This window comes from Macaca thibetana, chromosome 5, assembly GCF_024542745.1.
Source record: "Macaca thibetana thibetana isolate TM-01 chromosome 5, ASM2454274v1, whole genome shotgun sequence".
Classification (NCBI taxonomy): domain Eukaryota; kingdom Metazoa; phylum Chordata; class Mammalia; order Primates; family Cercopithecidae; genus Macaca; species Macaca thibetana.
Window position 1 is genome coordinate 168,992,349 of NC_065582.1, and position 18,042 is coordinate 169,010,390.

At 32.6% G+C, this 18,042-nt stretch overlaps 1 protein-coding gene across 14 annotated transcripts in view; it reads left to right on the forward strand.

Annotated features, from left to right (window-relative positions):
* LCORL (ligand dependent nuclear receptor corepressor like) overlaps positions 1-18,042 on the forward strand; it is a 296,483-nt gene that overhangs the window by 254,050 nt on the left and 24,391 nt on the right. For 8 of the 14 annotated variants that reach the window (XM_050791945.1, XM_050791941.1, XM_050791944.1 and 5 more), the window contains one exon: positions 7,211-14,109. The exons of 3 other annotated variants lie outside the window; for them this stretch is intronic. In XM_050791945.1, coding sequence (XP_050647902.1) covers positions 7,211-12,053 — 4,843 coding nt within the window. In that variant the 3' untranslated portion in view covers positions 12,054-14,109. Of the gene's footprint in view, positions 1-668; positions 6,798-7,210; positions 14,110-18,042 lie in introns of those variants that run through there. 3 more of the 14 variants (XM_050791942.1, XM_050791951.1, XM_050791961.1) reach the window with 3 other exon arrangements.

Below are 18,042 nucleotides of genomic sequence, written 5' to 3' on the forward strand. Positions count from 1 at the left end.
TGACTGTAGTAGTACTTGAGTCGTAAGGTATAGTAAGCTTTCTGTTTGAGAAACTTTGAAAATTACAGTGATACATTTGAAATAGAAGTGACATTGATAATATCTAAAATGAAATTATTCAAATATAACTTATCTACTTGTTTCAAGTTTTAAGTTCTTGTCTAGAGAAAAATTAGTCTTGTGGAAATATGGGATGTTTGTGTTTGGAAATATTCCTGCTGCTACAAATTTCCTTTAAAGGGGTTGACTCTTTTATTACTTGTTTAGCGGTAACGTCACGTTTGTACTAACAAAAACTCCTTTAGGATTTGGGTACTTTTTATAATGGAACTCTAATTGTACAAATAAAATTTATAAGTGTTGCTCTACAAGCATCTGTCAGAGGAATAGCAACATCATGAGAATATTTTTACAAATACTGAGTTAGGATTTTATGTTCTTGGAAGGTCTGCCCGTTGAGGCCACCGTATCATTGACACATTGTCCTACCAGGACTGTAGCGTTTGCTTTGATAAGGAGTAACTACTACATCTCACAGACTTAAAAGTGTCATAAGCAGTGATGTTACCTAAGCAAGGAGTATAATAAAGGAGTGGACCCTCCCCTTCCATAGCTGTGTGAGAGTCTCTCATGCATCAGTTTACCATCGTTTCATTCCATCCATCCAGGAGACTACACAGAAACAGAGAGGACTATGTGGAAAGAAGTGCTGAGTTTGCAGATGGTTTGCTCTCAAAAGCTTTGAAAGACATTCAGTCTGGAGCACTGGACATAAATAAAGCAGGCATACTTTATGGCATACCTCAAAAAACTTTACTTCTTCACTTAGAAGCCTTACCAGCAGGGAAGCCTGCATCTTTTAAAAACAAAACTGGAGATTTCCATGATAGTTATTCATATAAGGACAGTAAAGAAACTTGTGCAGTGCTGCAAAAAGTAGCCTTGTGGGCAAGAGCTCAAGCAGAGCGCACAGAAAAAAGTAAACTCAATCTACTTGAAACCTCAGAATTAAAATTCCCAACAGCTTCCACTTACCTCCATCAGCTAACTCTACAGAAAATGGTCACTCAGTTTAAAGAAAAAAATGAAAGCCTCCAATATGAAACTTCAAATCCTACTGTACAGTTAAAAATTCCTCAGCTACGAGTAAGTTCTGTCTCAAAATCACAACCTGATGGTTCTGGTCTGCTGGATGTTATGTATCAAGTTTCCAAAACCTCTTCAGTCCTAGAAGGATCAGCTCTCCAAAAACTGAAAAATATACTCCCTAAACAGAACAAAATAGAATGTTCTGGGCCTGTAACTCACTCAAGTGTTGACTCTTACTTTCTACATGGGGACCTCTCTCCTTTGTGTCTTAATTCTAAAAATGGAACAGTTGATGGAACCTCTGAAAATACTGAAGATGGATTAGATCGAAAAGACAGTAAGCAGCCCAGGAAAAAACGTGGCCGCTATCGGCAATATGATCATGAAATAATGGAAGAAGCTATTGCAATGGTAATGAGTGGAAAAATGAGTGTTTCCAAAGCACAAGGAATTTATGGGGTACCTCACAGCACTTTAGAATACAAGGTAAAAGAAAGATCTGGAACACTGAAGACTCCTCCGAAGAAGAAACTACGATTACCAGACACTGGGTTATATAATATGACAGATTCAGGGACTGGCAGCTGCAAAAACAGCAGCAAGCCTGTGTAGATTACTTGTTAGGAAAATGTGTGTGTGTGTGTTTGCGTGTGTGTGTATGTGCACAGGTGTGTATTTGTGTGTCTATATACACACATGTGGGAATTACAAATGCTCACTCTGACAGGAGACATGAAATTTTACAGTTCAAAAACCACTTACATGCCTTTTGAAAAAAAGTTTTATTCAGGGTTTTCACTGTGGACAGAATTATATAGTTGCTTACTTAATTCTGATAGTTTGTATTTAATCCTTGTATAAATAGGTGAAAAAGATTCAGGTTTTCTTTAGTAGTCAATAGCATAAAGCGTCGTGGGAAAACGAGTAATTGTCAAGTGAAACATTTTTATTGGTGAAAGACCATTCCAGCCATTCAGTTGAACCATCTTATAATGGAAATATGGTATTAATAGTTTATGAACATTCTATACAACATACTTAACAGTTGTTGTATGTATGTCAAACAACCAATCAAAGTTTAAATAGACAGCTATCTCCATACTAAGAAAAATTAATATATACAGTATTAGTACACTACAGTGCATTCTATGAAATACAAAATGCACTCAAGTGCATCCACCAGGAATAGAAAAGAAAACCTTAAAGGATATGTATAATGAAATTTAATATTTATCATTTAATAGTTGATTTAGCAAGAAGTTGGGGTTTATAAGGTATATACTTTAAAAAAAAACTGACACATAGTTAACCCCAGCAGCTATAGAACCCTTTAATATAAGATGGAGTACTAAGAACAAAAAATAATTTAAATTTAATTATTAAAATAATTTAGTTTTGTTTTTCATTTGAAAAATAAGCTAATGTGTAAGGTTAGAAAAGAAAGTTGGAATGCAACTTAGAGCATGTTTATAATGTGCACAGAAAAAGCTTGAGAATGATAATTTTGGTTTAAATGTGCTGGTTAGTTGATGTTATGACTACTTTAAATTTTAAGGATTGTGACACACTCCTACTATTGAAAAACCTCAGTGTAACTTTAATATATTTGCTGCTGTGACATTTCAAAACATTTTCAGTTTATCAAAATGAATTGCAGATTTCATTTTGGTGGGCGATACATTATCATTTTGCTAATAACCAAATTTGCAGTTTGTTCAGGGTCTTGAATAGATTTACAAATATTTAACACTGAAGCTGTTTTGAACTTTCAGTAATGTAAACTCTACTAATTGGGTAGTTAGAAGCTGGGCAGTGCATTTTAACTTTTACTAGACTCATAAGAGAGACTGGTCATTTTTACATAGCAGTTTTAAAATATGGGTCAAAGTATCCTTGTTGGATTTATGGAGTATGCAACTGTAGTGGTAAAATGTTATAAAGCATATGCCTTCATATAAAGAATAGGGATTTGCTTTATGTATTCAAAATTCTCTGAGTGCCCCCTTTCTCTGTTAAAATTCAGGTTCTGATCATTTTTCTAAGCCAGTTTTCCTAAGTCCAAAAGGAATACTTTTAGCTGAATTTTAAAAATAAGTGCACCTTGTCAAATACTTGTGTTTTTACACTTGTGTTTGTGTGTATTTAATAATCACATATACGTGTAATACTAAAGAGATTTTCAGCTATTAAATTTTAAAACTGCTTACATGTTTAAAGAAACTGAAGAGTGAGAAACTACACAACCAAGCAGTTATTTGGTCTCTGAGATCTATACTGAACCCTCTTCAGCTATTAATGTTACCTGCACACTAGGGTATGAATCCTTTTTTTTTTCACCCCAAGAAAATATACATCATAGATTACAGAACAGCAGATGTCAGGGTCATCTTTCTTTTTAAAGAATTAAGCCATATTTTGTGAGGGCCAGAACTTGGATTATTTAGTATATTTCCCCCTTCCCCCAATGAAAAACAAAGTTAAAGGTAAAGTACATATTTCAAAACAATTTTATTGACCTCTTTATACAGAATTTTACTTGGAAAACTTTGGGGGCTTTGAATGCATTACATAATGTTTATATTGTATTGAGCTTTTTTATTCCTCACACTATATTTACATTAATAAATTGATTAAGAAGTTTATAGTAAAGGGAAACTTACAGAACACTTTTGTATCATTTAAAAGATGACCTGACCAAAAACTTTACAGGATTCATAAATCAGGGATCATTTTGCTATTGACTTCACAGTAATCAGTAGTTTTATAGGTAATATTATAGTTAATTTGCAGCATTTTAGTACTTGTATTATTTATTTTTGGTCAGAAATAGTAAATTAAAATATTTTTTGATAGTTTATAGGTAATAATCAACCCATAACTTTTAAAAGAAACAAAACATTTCTATTATTGAGTTAACATTTGATTATACAAACTAGGAAAGGCAGGGAAATTCCCCTTCTCCCCAGTGGTTCTATTAAGATGACCTTTATGTTAAACTTTCAAAGTACTTTATGAATTTAGTTACCAGTTACTATTTATTAATTGACAATTTTCTGAAAAATCCCATTTCAGCAGACTTAATGAAGGTGAAAGCAATCCTTATGTGCTTTCTACTTATTTGAATGTTCCTCAAGTATTTTATATTTAAAAAAAAAAAAAAAGGAAAAGAAAAAACAGTGCCTCTGTTTTTAGAAAACTACTGCTCAGTAAAGTTGTTTAAACCATTTCTGGTAGCTAATGACAATTTTATATTAAATTGTATACTAACTTTAGTGAGACTGATTTTTTTAGTTGTTTACAGTACAAATACTTGTATTTGTTTTTTAATTGCAGTATTTCCATTGTCGCAGTAATTTAGTAAAACTCTGTGGCTGCCTTGATTTTGACAGATTTTGTTAATATAAACTGATTGTTAGGCAATTAGTTATATTTATGCATAAATCAATTGCACTATAATTCATGAATTATTTATTACAATATTTTCTAATGAATTCATGTATCTGTCTTGTGTTGTAAATGTACTGTAATTCTGTTCCTACTTTGTGTTGTTATATATCTAAATCTGATTGTATGAATTTTAATTGTTCAGTTAACGTGTTTCTAGGTTGTAATTTGTAGTAAAGCACTTCAATGCTTTTGCACTTAAATTTACAACACTGTTGGTGTGTGATTGATTTACTCATTCAGTAAAAGAAAAAAAGAAAAGAAAAGAAAAAACTGACTACACTGACTTCTTTGATTTACTTTAGGAAGCAGTTTTATTAAATATAGTATTCTAATTTACTTTTTCTGAAGAAATATTCCAACAAGTTTCTAATGGGCAAAATGGATAGTCACTTACTAAAAATAGGCAGGATGTTTGGTTTATAAATCAAACAGGAAAAGATTAGAAAACTTTAAAAGCAAAGGATTTACCAAAAAAATACAATTTTAGAACCTTATATAATCACCCGAGAATAATTCTAGGCTGGATACTTACCTGTGCGTTCAACTACTATTTACTCATTACTAGGTTTTTATTTAAGATCTTAACATGCAACAAATATGGGGGGAAATGTTTGAAGCCAAATAAGCATATTGTGAAGTTCTATAATTTGAGATCTTAGTTTTCTGCTATCTGATACATAAGATAGAATCTAATATCTGAATATCTAATTTATACCTTTATTAAGCTGTTCTTATAGCATTAGATGGGAATTACTGGCTACCATAGTATTTTTGAAATTCCATTATTAATAAACTGAATAAGAAAACTCTAAAAGCTTTGCTTAGAATGTCAGAAGAGGGATATAAAAAGTGGTTTTGTAATTTTGTGAGTTTAATCAAGTTGATATGACACCATTGTTTCAGAATATTTAACACTAGTCATTAGTTTTTATTATTTATACCGCATACCTGGCTTTATTAACACAAAAAAAGGCCTTTGAGCATTTCAGGAAGAGTTATGAATGGTTATTAATCTTCAAAATACAACATATTTTTCCAAGAAACATGTAAATTCTTTGTTATGCCATAACATCACTTTAGAAACTGCTGAAGTGCATCTCTCACAACATTCTGGGTTTTCTTTTGCTTGTGTGAAAATTAGTCATTTTTAATTTGCTGGAAAAGAATATAATTATATCGTAATCTTTGATAGTTATCATTTCTTCCTGCCCTTGCTCTCTACATGTATTTTTTAAAACTATCTGATTGAATCCTGGGAGTCAATTGCATGATTTTACACTCCCAACCATGACAAAATTTATAAAAAATTATTTTCAAAAAGGAAAGGATACTGGGGTCATGTCCTATCTTCATCTGTCTAGAGGCAGCAGTGGACTTTAAAAGTTTTATTGTAATTTCATATCTCTTCTCACTTTGTTTGATAGCTTCTTTATGTCAAATCACTAGTTTTAGTGAAACATTGGTTGAATCTAGTAAAGTTATCTTTTTTTCCAGAAAAGTTTTGATCACATTTAAAATTTGCTTTCTTATTTTTGCTACTCAAATAACATAATTTTTATAAAATATAAGTGAAATATTACTTATCTCTGAAACAGGCTATATCAGTTTTAGGCAGCAAAGTAAAAATATTCCACTTCCTGTTTTAAAGTAAAAATTTATAATTTTTAATATAGATGAGCATAAAAATTCTGTATTTAAGCAAAAATACATTCTTCAATAGTAATTCATAATCAGCATTATTCCAACCTTAAATAAAATTTCTAGAAATCAGGAACTATTAAAAACAAATGTAATAAACTGTAAGTGAAAGGCAATTTTCATGTACAGAGTTTGGTGATATGTTTAATTAAAATAGATACTTTTCTGAAACAGAACTCTTTAAATATATTTTATTCTTCCTGCTGCTGGTATTGGATTAAAAAAAAAAATTTGTAGACTTCTATATTGGTTGATAAGCAAGCCCGGTTCTTAGTTCAAGTTAGATGTATAGTAGTTTCTGTAGTGGGCCATTTTCCGGCATTTGAAACTTAATAATTAGGTAAGTAATGCCTTTAGCTTTTATGAAATTACTTTAGTATTTAACATCAATTAAAAATAGATTTTATTTTTAAATAGCTAACGCCTGCAGCTTAATCTTAGGAAGGACATTCTCTTATTTACATAAAATCTAAATCCCTTAATTTTCCTTGTGATTATGGGAAGCTTTTACTATTTTCACTGCCTTGGAAAAAATATCTATTTTAAATAAAGATTGTACTCCTGCATTTTATTTTCCTTATTTGCACTAATGTAGACTGATAATTATGTATCAGAATAATTTATAAAATGGCTACTTTATAAAAATTTAACTCCTTCTGAAGCACTTTCCATTAAATATTCTTAATACATTCAAAACATTAGACATTAATATATAAATGTAATCATATGTATAATCATCAGGTTTTATATTGCAAAAATAGGGCTTTGCTTTGACTTATACTTTGTTGTAGGAAATTAGTTATGAGTGCTTCATTATATTTTTGCTAAACAATAATCAAAATGCCATTATTGCAGCTCTCTAGGAGTCAGGAGTCCAGCAATACCAAAATATCTTTTTTCGAACACTGTTAAAATTATAACTCCTTGTAGTGGTATTTTTGCTGCAATTCATTTTTTGTTTGATTTTTATTTTTAGTTCAACTGTTGATGCAAAATCAGAGGAAGCTTCTAAAATGGAAAAAAGAAAATCAGCATTAAGCAAAGTTTTGGAATCTTTGTGCATACATCACCAGCAACAAGTTTTGGCTATGTTGAAATTTCTAGTCCAAGAGCAGAATGCTGCTTCTCTTTGCTGTTGTAATACATCATGTGTTGTGTCTTCAGAATCTCAAAAGCCCTTAATCGAAGATAATTTATATGGTCTGTTCTGTAATTGTGAATATAGGCTGGCAGAAAAAGGTTGTTTACAAAACGAAAAACAAAGCCCTGGTTTAGAACCTCTGCCAGTCTGTATTAAAGATTTAAATTGTTTATCTTGCCAAACTGTAACTGTTGAACACATTAAGCCAGTAGTGAATAGAGGAATTGCAGACAGTTATAATTCTCACAGGTGCTGTTCTGGACTGTTACCAAACATTCACTCTACAAAATCAGCCTTTCGTAGTCCTCTTTTGTCAAAGGAAGTATGTGATCTTTCAGTCACTCTTAAAGATGCCTGTAGATCTCGAAGTCCCTCACCCCCACCATTATCACCTGTAGAAACTGAAGGATTTGAAAAATTGAAAGACGTCATCTCAGAGATTTCAGCCTTAGAAAATAACAAACTTGAAGCAAACGTTAACCAGCCTCCATCTCTCACACCAGCAGAAATAAGCAGCAATAAGAGTGATCATGAAGATAAAATACTTAAAACTAAAAAATCCAGTAACTCTTATTCTTTACTCTCAAATGACAGCAATAATTCTGCTACAAATCATGAAAAAGGTGAAACTGCTGTAATTTTTCAAGATTTAATGGATCGCATTAATGAAAAACTAAAATCAATAGAAACCACGGATATGACAAGCCTTGTACAGTTATCTAGCAGTGATTGTAATACATATAACGATTTAAAATTGGGAGATTTCATAACGTCTCTCTTGCATAATGCAAAAGCCAGTGATTATAGTTTTATGGAACTATTGAGTCAACACGATAAAAAGGTAGAAAATAAAATTATTCAGACAAGATTTCGAAAGCGTCAAGAAACTTTATTTGCAATGTGCAACTCCTCTGATTCACCCATGTTTAGAAGGCAGTCTTTACAGATAAAAAGAGAACTTGCTAGTCTCGATGAAAATTTTACAAGAAAAAAATACACCGAGAAAAGTTCAAGGAAGTTGACACAAAACAATGATATATCTTCATCAGACAAAGGAGAATTCTATCATGACCAAGGGTCTTCTTTACAAAATTCTAAAAGACTTCAAGATAAAAATGCTGAAACATCATTTTCACCAAATTATGCATTACAGTCACTGCAACTACCTCTTCATAGCTCAGAAACTAACTTGTCTTTTAATTCATTTTCAGAAAGCTTTAAAACAACTTCCCCTGAGAAAATGAGCTTAAGAAAGCCACAGGAGAAATCTGCAGATGGAAAACAATTTTTGCAAAATCATAGGAAAAATCCAAAGTTAAGTAATACTCAAACTCTTTTGAGAAATGATGCTTCTGGACTTTTGAGCAGAACTAAACGAAATATTGTGCCTCCAGGGTGGTATTCTATATATGTAACAAATAATTATGTTTTTAAAAAATCACCTAAAGCCAAAAAAGTATCCGAATCCACAACAAAAAACGTTCCAGTGAAAAATATTCACATTGAAAGCTCACACAACATAGACCTAAACAAAATTGCAATGAATTCTAATTTACAAGTTGTTGTGAAGCGTTTGGAAGATACAATAAATATAGCCAATAAATCCTGGAATAATCAGCCATTATCAGAAGGATGTAAAGCATCCAAGAAATTGATAGAAATTGATGGTAAAGATCAAAATGCTGACAGAAATATGACTCTTACTCTAAATAGAATGACATGCAAAGAACAGAGCTTATCAAAATCTGTGGTAGCATCCAGCAATATTATCAAAAGTCATTGCATGCCTACAATGGATTTGAATAACAAAAGACTTGAAAATCTGAAAAAGTCAACTATTTTAGATATGGGTCGCTTGATTTCCAGTGTTGAAAATGTACCAGCAAAATATGAAGGTATTGAAAGTTCATCTGTTTCCAACTATTCTAGTCCTATCAAACTCATGTTTTTATCTGAGGTTAAAAGTAGTGAAGGAGTCAAATATACTTTAACTTCAGTTGGTACTTCCCATTCAAATGTTGTTCTCCCTTCTGAAAAACCTACAATCCATCATGTAACTGAAGAAAAAACAGAAACAAATGAGGATATCTCAAATGCGAACTCTGAAAATTATCACTCCAATCATTATGATACTGATACTCTTCAAAGAGAACTAAACAAATTCAATCATGCAAAAGAAACTTCAGGATCCTCTACAATGTTTATAGGTGATATAAATAGTGATAAGCCACAAGAAGAAACTACGGACAATTCAAGCAGTGCTATTGATCCATCTTTTAAAAGAAAACCAGGTAGACCAAAAAAAATAGGTCCCCAAGTTGTGAGACAGATTAAGCGACCAATTGGAAGACCACCAAAGCCTAAAACTGATCAAACAGACATCACTGTTTGCCAGAATGAGCCCGTTAGTGCTGGAAGGAAAAGCCCAGAATCTCTCATATCAGAAGTAAAAGAAGGTATTTATAAAAAGAGTATTACAGTAACTGTTATTTATGGAAGATCAAGAAGAACTAAAAGGCATGTTTCTGAAGGAAGTGTAAACATAAGCAACCTTATGTCTTTAAACAATAATGCTGGGGATTTTCCAACTGAATATAATAGTCCCAGAAATATTAGTGAACACAAAATTAACTTGGGTAAAAGAATAAGTGCTGTCGCAAGCTTGACTACTGAAAGTGAGATCTTGGGGTCTGGCTTTGAATATGTGAGACCCATCAAGAACAAATCTGTGATACCTCAGCCTTCCAAGAACATTGTTCGACCAAATCAGAAGCCTTTGACAATAAGTAGGAAGCCTGGTAGACCAGCAAAAGTGAAAATCTCTGGCATATCTGTGACTATTAATAGAACTTCACCTCAGGAAAGGGAAGTAAGTATTAGCAGCTGCTTGCCTCCTTTAGAACAGGAAAATACATTAGGAAAAAATCTACCTGAAGAAAAGTATGACCAACAGTGCACTAAAATGGATAAAATAACGCACACTGAAGCTGATATATTTAAAAATGGATCAAAAAGTATGATTGCTACTGTACCTTTGAGACATTCTATTAGGGACAGAAAACCATCTCTGCATTTCTTACATTCATTAGCATCTTCTAGCTCACTTATTTATAGAAATGCTCTGCTCCATAAATCATATAAACTGCATTTGCAGAAAAATAAAAGTCAGAAGGAAAAACATAGACAGTCAAAGATGAAAATAGCTTACAAAGATACCCCAAGAAACAGATTTTCACGGAATGCAAAAAAGTGTTTGGAAGATAATAAATTAGTACCTATTTCTGAAGTATCCTTGGATCCTATAATTTCATCAAACCCTTTGCTCAGGTGGTGGGCTACCTCTGCTTCAAATGATTCCTTATTAGAGGAATTAAACAATAGATTTGAGCAAATAGCAAATGCTTGGGTGCAAGTAAGTGGCGATGAAGCTGAAAATTGTATTCATAAAAAAAGAGAGCACATTGAAAATGATCATTTCAAAGTAGCAAGCCCTTTGGAAACTTGTCTTTTAGAACTTGAAGTTTCACCTGTAAAAATGCTTTTTCAGAAAAAGTATGATTTGAATGAACTCTGTACTTGGTTTATGCAAACAACAGAAACACAGTCTCTTTCACTAGTTAGAAAAGCAAATGCCCGAAACCCTTTGGAAGTAATAAATACCAGGGGAATCAAATTAGGGACCAAATATTCTGACTTTAATGCCAGCCCCTTCAGAAAGCACTTTAAAAAATTTGCACTCTCTTCTCCTTCAAAATCAGCAGAGAAGTTGCATATACTGCATAAAGTGACTAACTCTCCACTCTTAAATGTGAAAAGTAATTTAGCAATAGCTAGATTAAAAAGGACTGAGTTTAAGAGGTTGCATCATGAAAGGTGGAAAAGAGAGGGAAAGCTGCACAACCATGGAACAGTTGACTGGAACTCTAAAAGGAGAAACTTAAGATTTTTCTGCCAGAACCAATTTTTAAATAAGACTGAGGGAGAAACAAATGCTGACATCCCACTCCAAGGAAAAAGCATAGTAGATAATCAGTGTGTTTTGCCACCTGAGATCAGGGGTGACTTGCAGCAGAGGGTAGTAATGCCTGACTTCAAAATACGTGCTAGTTTCGAGAATAAATTTAAGTCAGAAGCAAAAGAGAATGGAACAAATTGCAGCCAAAAAGACTTTCAAAAGGGACCAAGACTAGAAAATGTGTGTCCTAATAGTTGGAGGTCAAAAACCTTAAAAGACTGTAGAATATTTTTGAGGAAGCTCAACTGTCTTGAACACAGAAATACTTTAAAGCTAAATACAATCATTTACTCTCCTGAATCTACTGACAGTGGAAATACTCATCAAACTCATATGGAAGAATCAAAGCGCTTTACTTTAAGATCTCATTCTGCTAGGCAAAATTCTTTTAAAAAGCAATCTAAAGAAATAGAAAATGCTAAAGCAAATAATCCTTCAGCTGATGAATTTGCTGACCATCTTGGCAATAGTAAATTAAGCAAATGTATTAACTTTGACAAGAATCCTGATAGTTTTGAAGTTCTTAGCAATTTGAACAAAAGAAAAAGACCACCATGGAAGACCACAGAAGTATCAACAAAAAGACATAAACGACAGTCATGCAACAGTGGACAAATGGCAAACTATTTTTCCAAATCCCTAGGTAAGTTCTTCTCTATGTAATTTTGAAGTTTCATTGTAGGTGCCTTGAGTAAAGTATAACAGGTAGAAAAGGAACAGCTGATTCAGTTTTAATTAGTTTCCAAAATATTTGGACAACCTAATTTCTTGGCACCTAGTATGAAACTCATGAGATTAGGTGCTGCTAACTGTATCAGTGTGCTTCCCCACCTCTTAATATGTCCAGGATTTCACACAAATAAAAATATATATAGTAGAGACATAGAAATCATCTTTAAAATATATTATTTTAGTAATGTAGATGTTATCTCCTTTTGCATTTGGTTGATCTAATAAAATCAGTAAGCAGTTTGACAGATAAATATAACCAAGTAACTAACTAAAAATTAAGTACCACACTATAGTAAATATTACTCACTTGAGAAATCAGTAACAACTTTGAGACCATGTTTTAAAAAAAGTAAAGACTATCTGTTAAATTGATAGATTGTAACGTATTATCCTAGGATAATCTTAATCTCACATCACCCACCAAGTTGTTATGTCATTTGGAACTCACTTTAAGACTGATGATTTGAAGAGTGGTAGAGCACCAATATTTTTAAAAATAAATCAGCAAACTTGTTGAATAGTTTTTTGATATCAGACATTGAGTTCATTTCCACAGATATAAAGATGAGGATTCTTTTTCACAGATAATCCGTAACCTAGCAAGAGAGAAAGAATCATGTACAAGTTATTGTTAAGGTAATGCCAAATTCAAAATGCAAACCAGAATTACCTTAGCAAACAATTACATCCTTTACTCAGTTATACTGACTTGATGTTGGTGCCTCAGGGAGACTCAAGGACCCTACAAGCTTCTCCGACCCACCGTCCGTGGGCCACGTGCAGCCCGGGACTGCTTTGAGTGTGACCCAACACAAACTTTTAAACTTTCTAAAATGCTATGAGATTTGTTTGTGTTTTTTGTTGTTGTTTTTGTTTTTGTCTCTGTAGCTCACCAGCTATTGTTAGTGTTAGTGTATTTTATGTGTGGCCCAAGACAGTTCTTCAGCGTGGCCCAGGGAAGCCAAAAAGATTGGACACCCGTGCTAAAACCTAGTAACTATAATATAGGAACACTGTAGTTGCCAATGTAGCCGTTTCTAGCTCTTCTTACTGATAAGTACTGGACAATGAGGGATATTGAGGAGTATGGAAGTACTTACTGATTATTTGCTTAACATGAAAGAAATTTTACATTTGGAAATTTAAAGATATTATATAGTTGCATCATTATATATTTTAGGGGTGTTTTAGGGGGAGTTGGGGAAGTATTGGCCTTATTTTTATTACTCTTTTTAAAACTTGTTTAAAAGCTAAAATAGGTAGTATCAGGTCTTATATTAAAATAACAAAAGCAGTAAATTCTTGATTTTTAATAAGTTAATGATTTTATGACCCCTAAGATTCAGTTATTCAACTATATAACTTTAAAACCTATTTCAGAAAGTAATGATTAAAATTTCAAATATCTAACATGCAATGATTAAAATTTTAAAGGTTGGCCAAAGTAGATTCTCAATTATAAATGATTAATCAAAACTTTAAAAAGTGACCTCTGTTTCTTGTTCTCGGGATAACTAAATATATCAAATGCCATGTCAGGAAAAAGAGAGGTAAAAAAAAACTGATAGTGTATTTTTTTAAATTATAAATCATCTGAAAATATACACACATATTTCTTAAAGACTATCATGAATGGAGAATAAAATGTAAAGCTTCATCTTAAATTCTTTATATCATCCTCATATCATACTGTTACAGTTTACCAGAAGTAAATGCATTAATTCATTTTACAACAGAACCGTATTTTGTCCTTTCAGCTTCTTAATCATTGTATCTTCCTAAGAAATAAATATCAAGCGTATTTTAATGTGATTATTTACCCCCACTAAATATGAAATCATCCTAGAAAAAATAAGATGGAAGATGCCTAATTACTACTTTTTCAAATTAATTTCAAAATCCTTTTGGGCAGTTTTAAAATTTTTAGTATCATATGAAGAGCTGTTTTTGATCTTTCTCATTTTTAAAATTACTAGTACTATTTCCTGTTCTGCTTAAAGTTTTATCTATCTTTCACTGATAACTTTCCTTCTTTATTTTTTAACATTTTTTTTTTAGTCAATCAACAAGGACATTATTTTTATAAAGTTGTATTTATAGAAATATTTGTTATATTTATCTGATTTTTAAAGTATTATTTTTTTGTCATTATTCTTGGTATCTCATACTTCTTTTTGCCTTTTTGGAAATGATGCTAAAACTCATTATTAGTTTTATATGTGTTTTTCTTCTTCATAGAATAAATTACTGACTGAAGACTTAAGAGACTTAACAACCAGACTTTTCTAGAAAAATTTCTCAGGCAGTGTATATAAGGAAATTTTGAAATATTTCTATTGATGAAAAGTTTTGCTTCTATCACAAATACCTTGTTTTATGCATTTTGAGATTAACTGTCCAGATATAATTTATGAGTTTTTAAATTTATACTTCACCACATTTGTACTGCTGTATATATCAAGTGTGCACATGGAAAGGAGGCAGAAAAATGCAATCCCATTCTATTCTTATTTCAACAAGTATTTAATGAATGCCTACAATATGCTCTTAGGCACTGTGGAAGGTTCAAATAGTTCCTTTCCATCTAAGGGAGAAAACAAGACCTACATCATTTATTTAATAAATAGAATGTATTTCATTTTTTAAGTGGGATATTATATGCTTTAAGGGGATAGAATAGTTAAAGTCATGGTTGTTGCTCTTATGGGGATTACCATGTCATGAAGGATAGAAAAATGGATAGGCAGTTTCAGTAGAAGGATGATGACTGCTATGATCAGAGAGAGAGCGATGGATTTTAAGAGCACATTAAAGGGAAACGGAACTCAGATTTAGGGAATTAGGCAAGGTTTCCTACATTGTTGCATCTAAGCTGAGGCTTGAAGGAGGCGGATGTAGTAGAAGTTGGAAGAGGAGTGTTTCAGGCAGTGCAAACGATGTGGAACATTTGAATGACAAAAGAGAGCAAGCAGCCTGGGCAACATAGTGGGACCCCATCTCTGCAAAACAAACAAACAAAATTATTCAAGTGTGGTAGCCCACACTTTGCTTGAACCTGGGGGATCGAGGCTTCAGTCAGCCATGATTGTGCCACTGTGCTCCAACCTAGGTGTCTCAACAACTTTTTTTAAAAAAGAGCAAGCATATGTGGAATATTGAGTAATTTATCAGAACTGAGGCATAAAATAGGAATCATGGATCAGGAGGGAGTGGGAAAATGGTAAACAATGAAGCTACTGAGGGAAGCATCAAATAATGAAACAAAAAATGTTTTAAGCCCTATTAGCAGTAATTGAAAAGAATAGATTTGAGATCTATAAAGTTAAATCAGTGTCTTAAAGATTAGAAGAATAAAGGGAGAACATCCAGGTTTTTGCCTTGAACATCTGGGTAGAGGATAGTAAGATCTACTAAGATAGAATGCTCTTTAGATGTGAGGATTTGAGGTGTTTAGTGGGATATCCAAGAAAGGATGTTAGGAAGCAGTTATGGATATGCTTCCTAAACATATGGATGTTTCCTAAGAAAAAGGCCTGAGCTGAGATAAGGGTTTGTGAATCAACAAATAACTGAAACCATGAGAGTGGAAGAGATTACAATGAGATTATTCATTGTAAGATTGAAAGAGCCTAGGAAGTCAGAGCCCCAAAGATTTAGGGAAAAGGAAAGATGTATACAAAAGGAGACTGATGAGAGTAGTTGAGAGGTAAGAGGAAAGCCTGGAGAATGTGGTGAACGGAAATGTGTTGTAAGATGAGAGAAGGCAATGTAAATTGTTGATAAGAAGTCAACTAAGATGAGCCCTGAAACGGTTCCATTGAATATAGCAATAAGAGTTTATCTTAGTGGTTGGGAAAGAGTAGCTTTGGTGGACTAACAGAGCCACAAGTCATATTCAAGGCTAGATGAGTTAAATGAAGGAAGAGAAAGAAAATTAGCACAGAAAACTATAATGGGCCATGAATGGAGAGAATATACAAAAGTTAGCTAGATTAAGCTGGGGTTGAAGACAGGTTTAAAAGATATATATTTATACTAATGGGAAAAAGCCAATAGGGAATAAATGATTGAAGATACAGAAATGAGATAGCAACCAATGGAAATGGAGTGAAGCCCCTGTGTAGATTATTGGGTATAGGATCTAGGACATGGTTAGAGAGACTGGACTTAGCCAAAAGGGTCACTTTTCTCTTAAAAAAGAAAAAAAAAAAAAAAACAGGGTAGTGGGAACAATATGTGGGAAAGCAAATCGGTAATTTGTGGGCAGAATCCTGAGATATTAGAGTTCATTTTCTATGAATCAAGAGGTAATCAAGAGTAGTATGTGGGATTGGGTAATTGGGGAATATGGACAAGGTTTGGAATAGCTGTCTCAAGAAATAGAGGATAGAACAACTGGTTTTATCTTAGCTGCCAGAATGTAAGCCTGGAGAAAGGTGGGTCCTTAGATTTAATAATAGTCAAGTTCGCCAAGTGGGAATGACAGTACAAAGAGATCCAGCCAAGAATATATCTGTTCTGTGAATAGTGAGCAGCTATATGATCAAAGCAGAGTTCTAGAGAATCTTTTCTAATAGTAGCACACAATATAGATTTGGGGGGTGGAGGATGGGAAATGTGTGAAGGGTCAGTTGCAGGAGATGATTTTTGAGATGATAATGACCTAAAAATGGAGAGTGACTGTTGGAAATAATATAGACCTTTTTAATATCGGTATCTTTTGAGTTCCCAAAGCAAGTGTATATCTTTTCCTAATTGATAAACATGTCGATATAAATAAGCTGACTCTGGACACCTCTGAGTAAACTTTTAAGAATAAAATAACCTAATGTGGTCTTGAAGCTCCTGTAATAGTAGTACTCATCCTAAAACATTAAATTTTCCCATAAGAATTTCGAATTCAGTTGACACTTTGAATCGAATTCTGAGATGACTGAAAAAAAAAAAAAAAAGTTTGTCATCTTCTATTTTGCCATCTCTCCTCAAAAATAACTGAATTTACATTTTTCCCATTCAAAATTCTGGTTTTCACACAGGTTTATAACTGATGGCTGATTTTTAACTAAGTAATATACTCCTTCAACTACCAGAAACCAAGACTAACCATACATACTCCTCTGATCTTGCTTATGAGCATTTTAACACATATTTGGAACACTGAACACAAGATAAAAGTGAACTATAAGTAAAACTGTTAAGATTTGATTCTGTTAAAGTATTCTAATGAAATTAGGAATTTTTTTACACCAAACCCCCCTGAGGAATTTTTTAAAAAGATACATTCTCTTTATATTTGAGTTTTTCCCCTGTAATTTTCTTAGGAATTGAGTAAGATAAGAGTTTAGGTTTTAAAGAGTCTCTAATTTTTGCCATAATATTTTGTTAAAATGTAAAACAGCTAAACAATCTTCGTCTTGATGTTTTTTCTTAGAATTTTTCTTGAATATTTTATATTCCATTGCTTTCTCAACTATTACTGAGTTTTCAGGATATTGTTTTACTAATTGCCCCATATCTTTCACAGAAAATCATTCAGTTTATTTAACGAAGATTGGATATTTTTCTTTTGATTTATCAGGCGTTGTGTTAGATGTTCAAGTCACAAAGGAACTCAAGGAATTTATCTAGAAGATATTTCAAGTTTTTACTTTGGCAACATAATTAGTAAAAGAAACATAATTTGGCTTATTCCACATACTAGTGGTTGTAGAGAACAGAACTATTTTCAGACATAGATTTAATTCTCTAAATTGGGAAGTCTGGCCCATGGCATATTTTATAAATAAAGTTTTATTGGAACACTGCCATGTTCATTCACTTATATATTGTCTATTGCTATTTTTGTGCTGCAGAAGCTGAATAGTTGCAACAGACACCATAAAGCCTACAGAGTCTAAACTATTTACTACCTGGCCCTTTG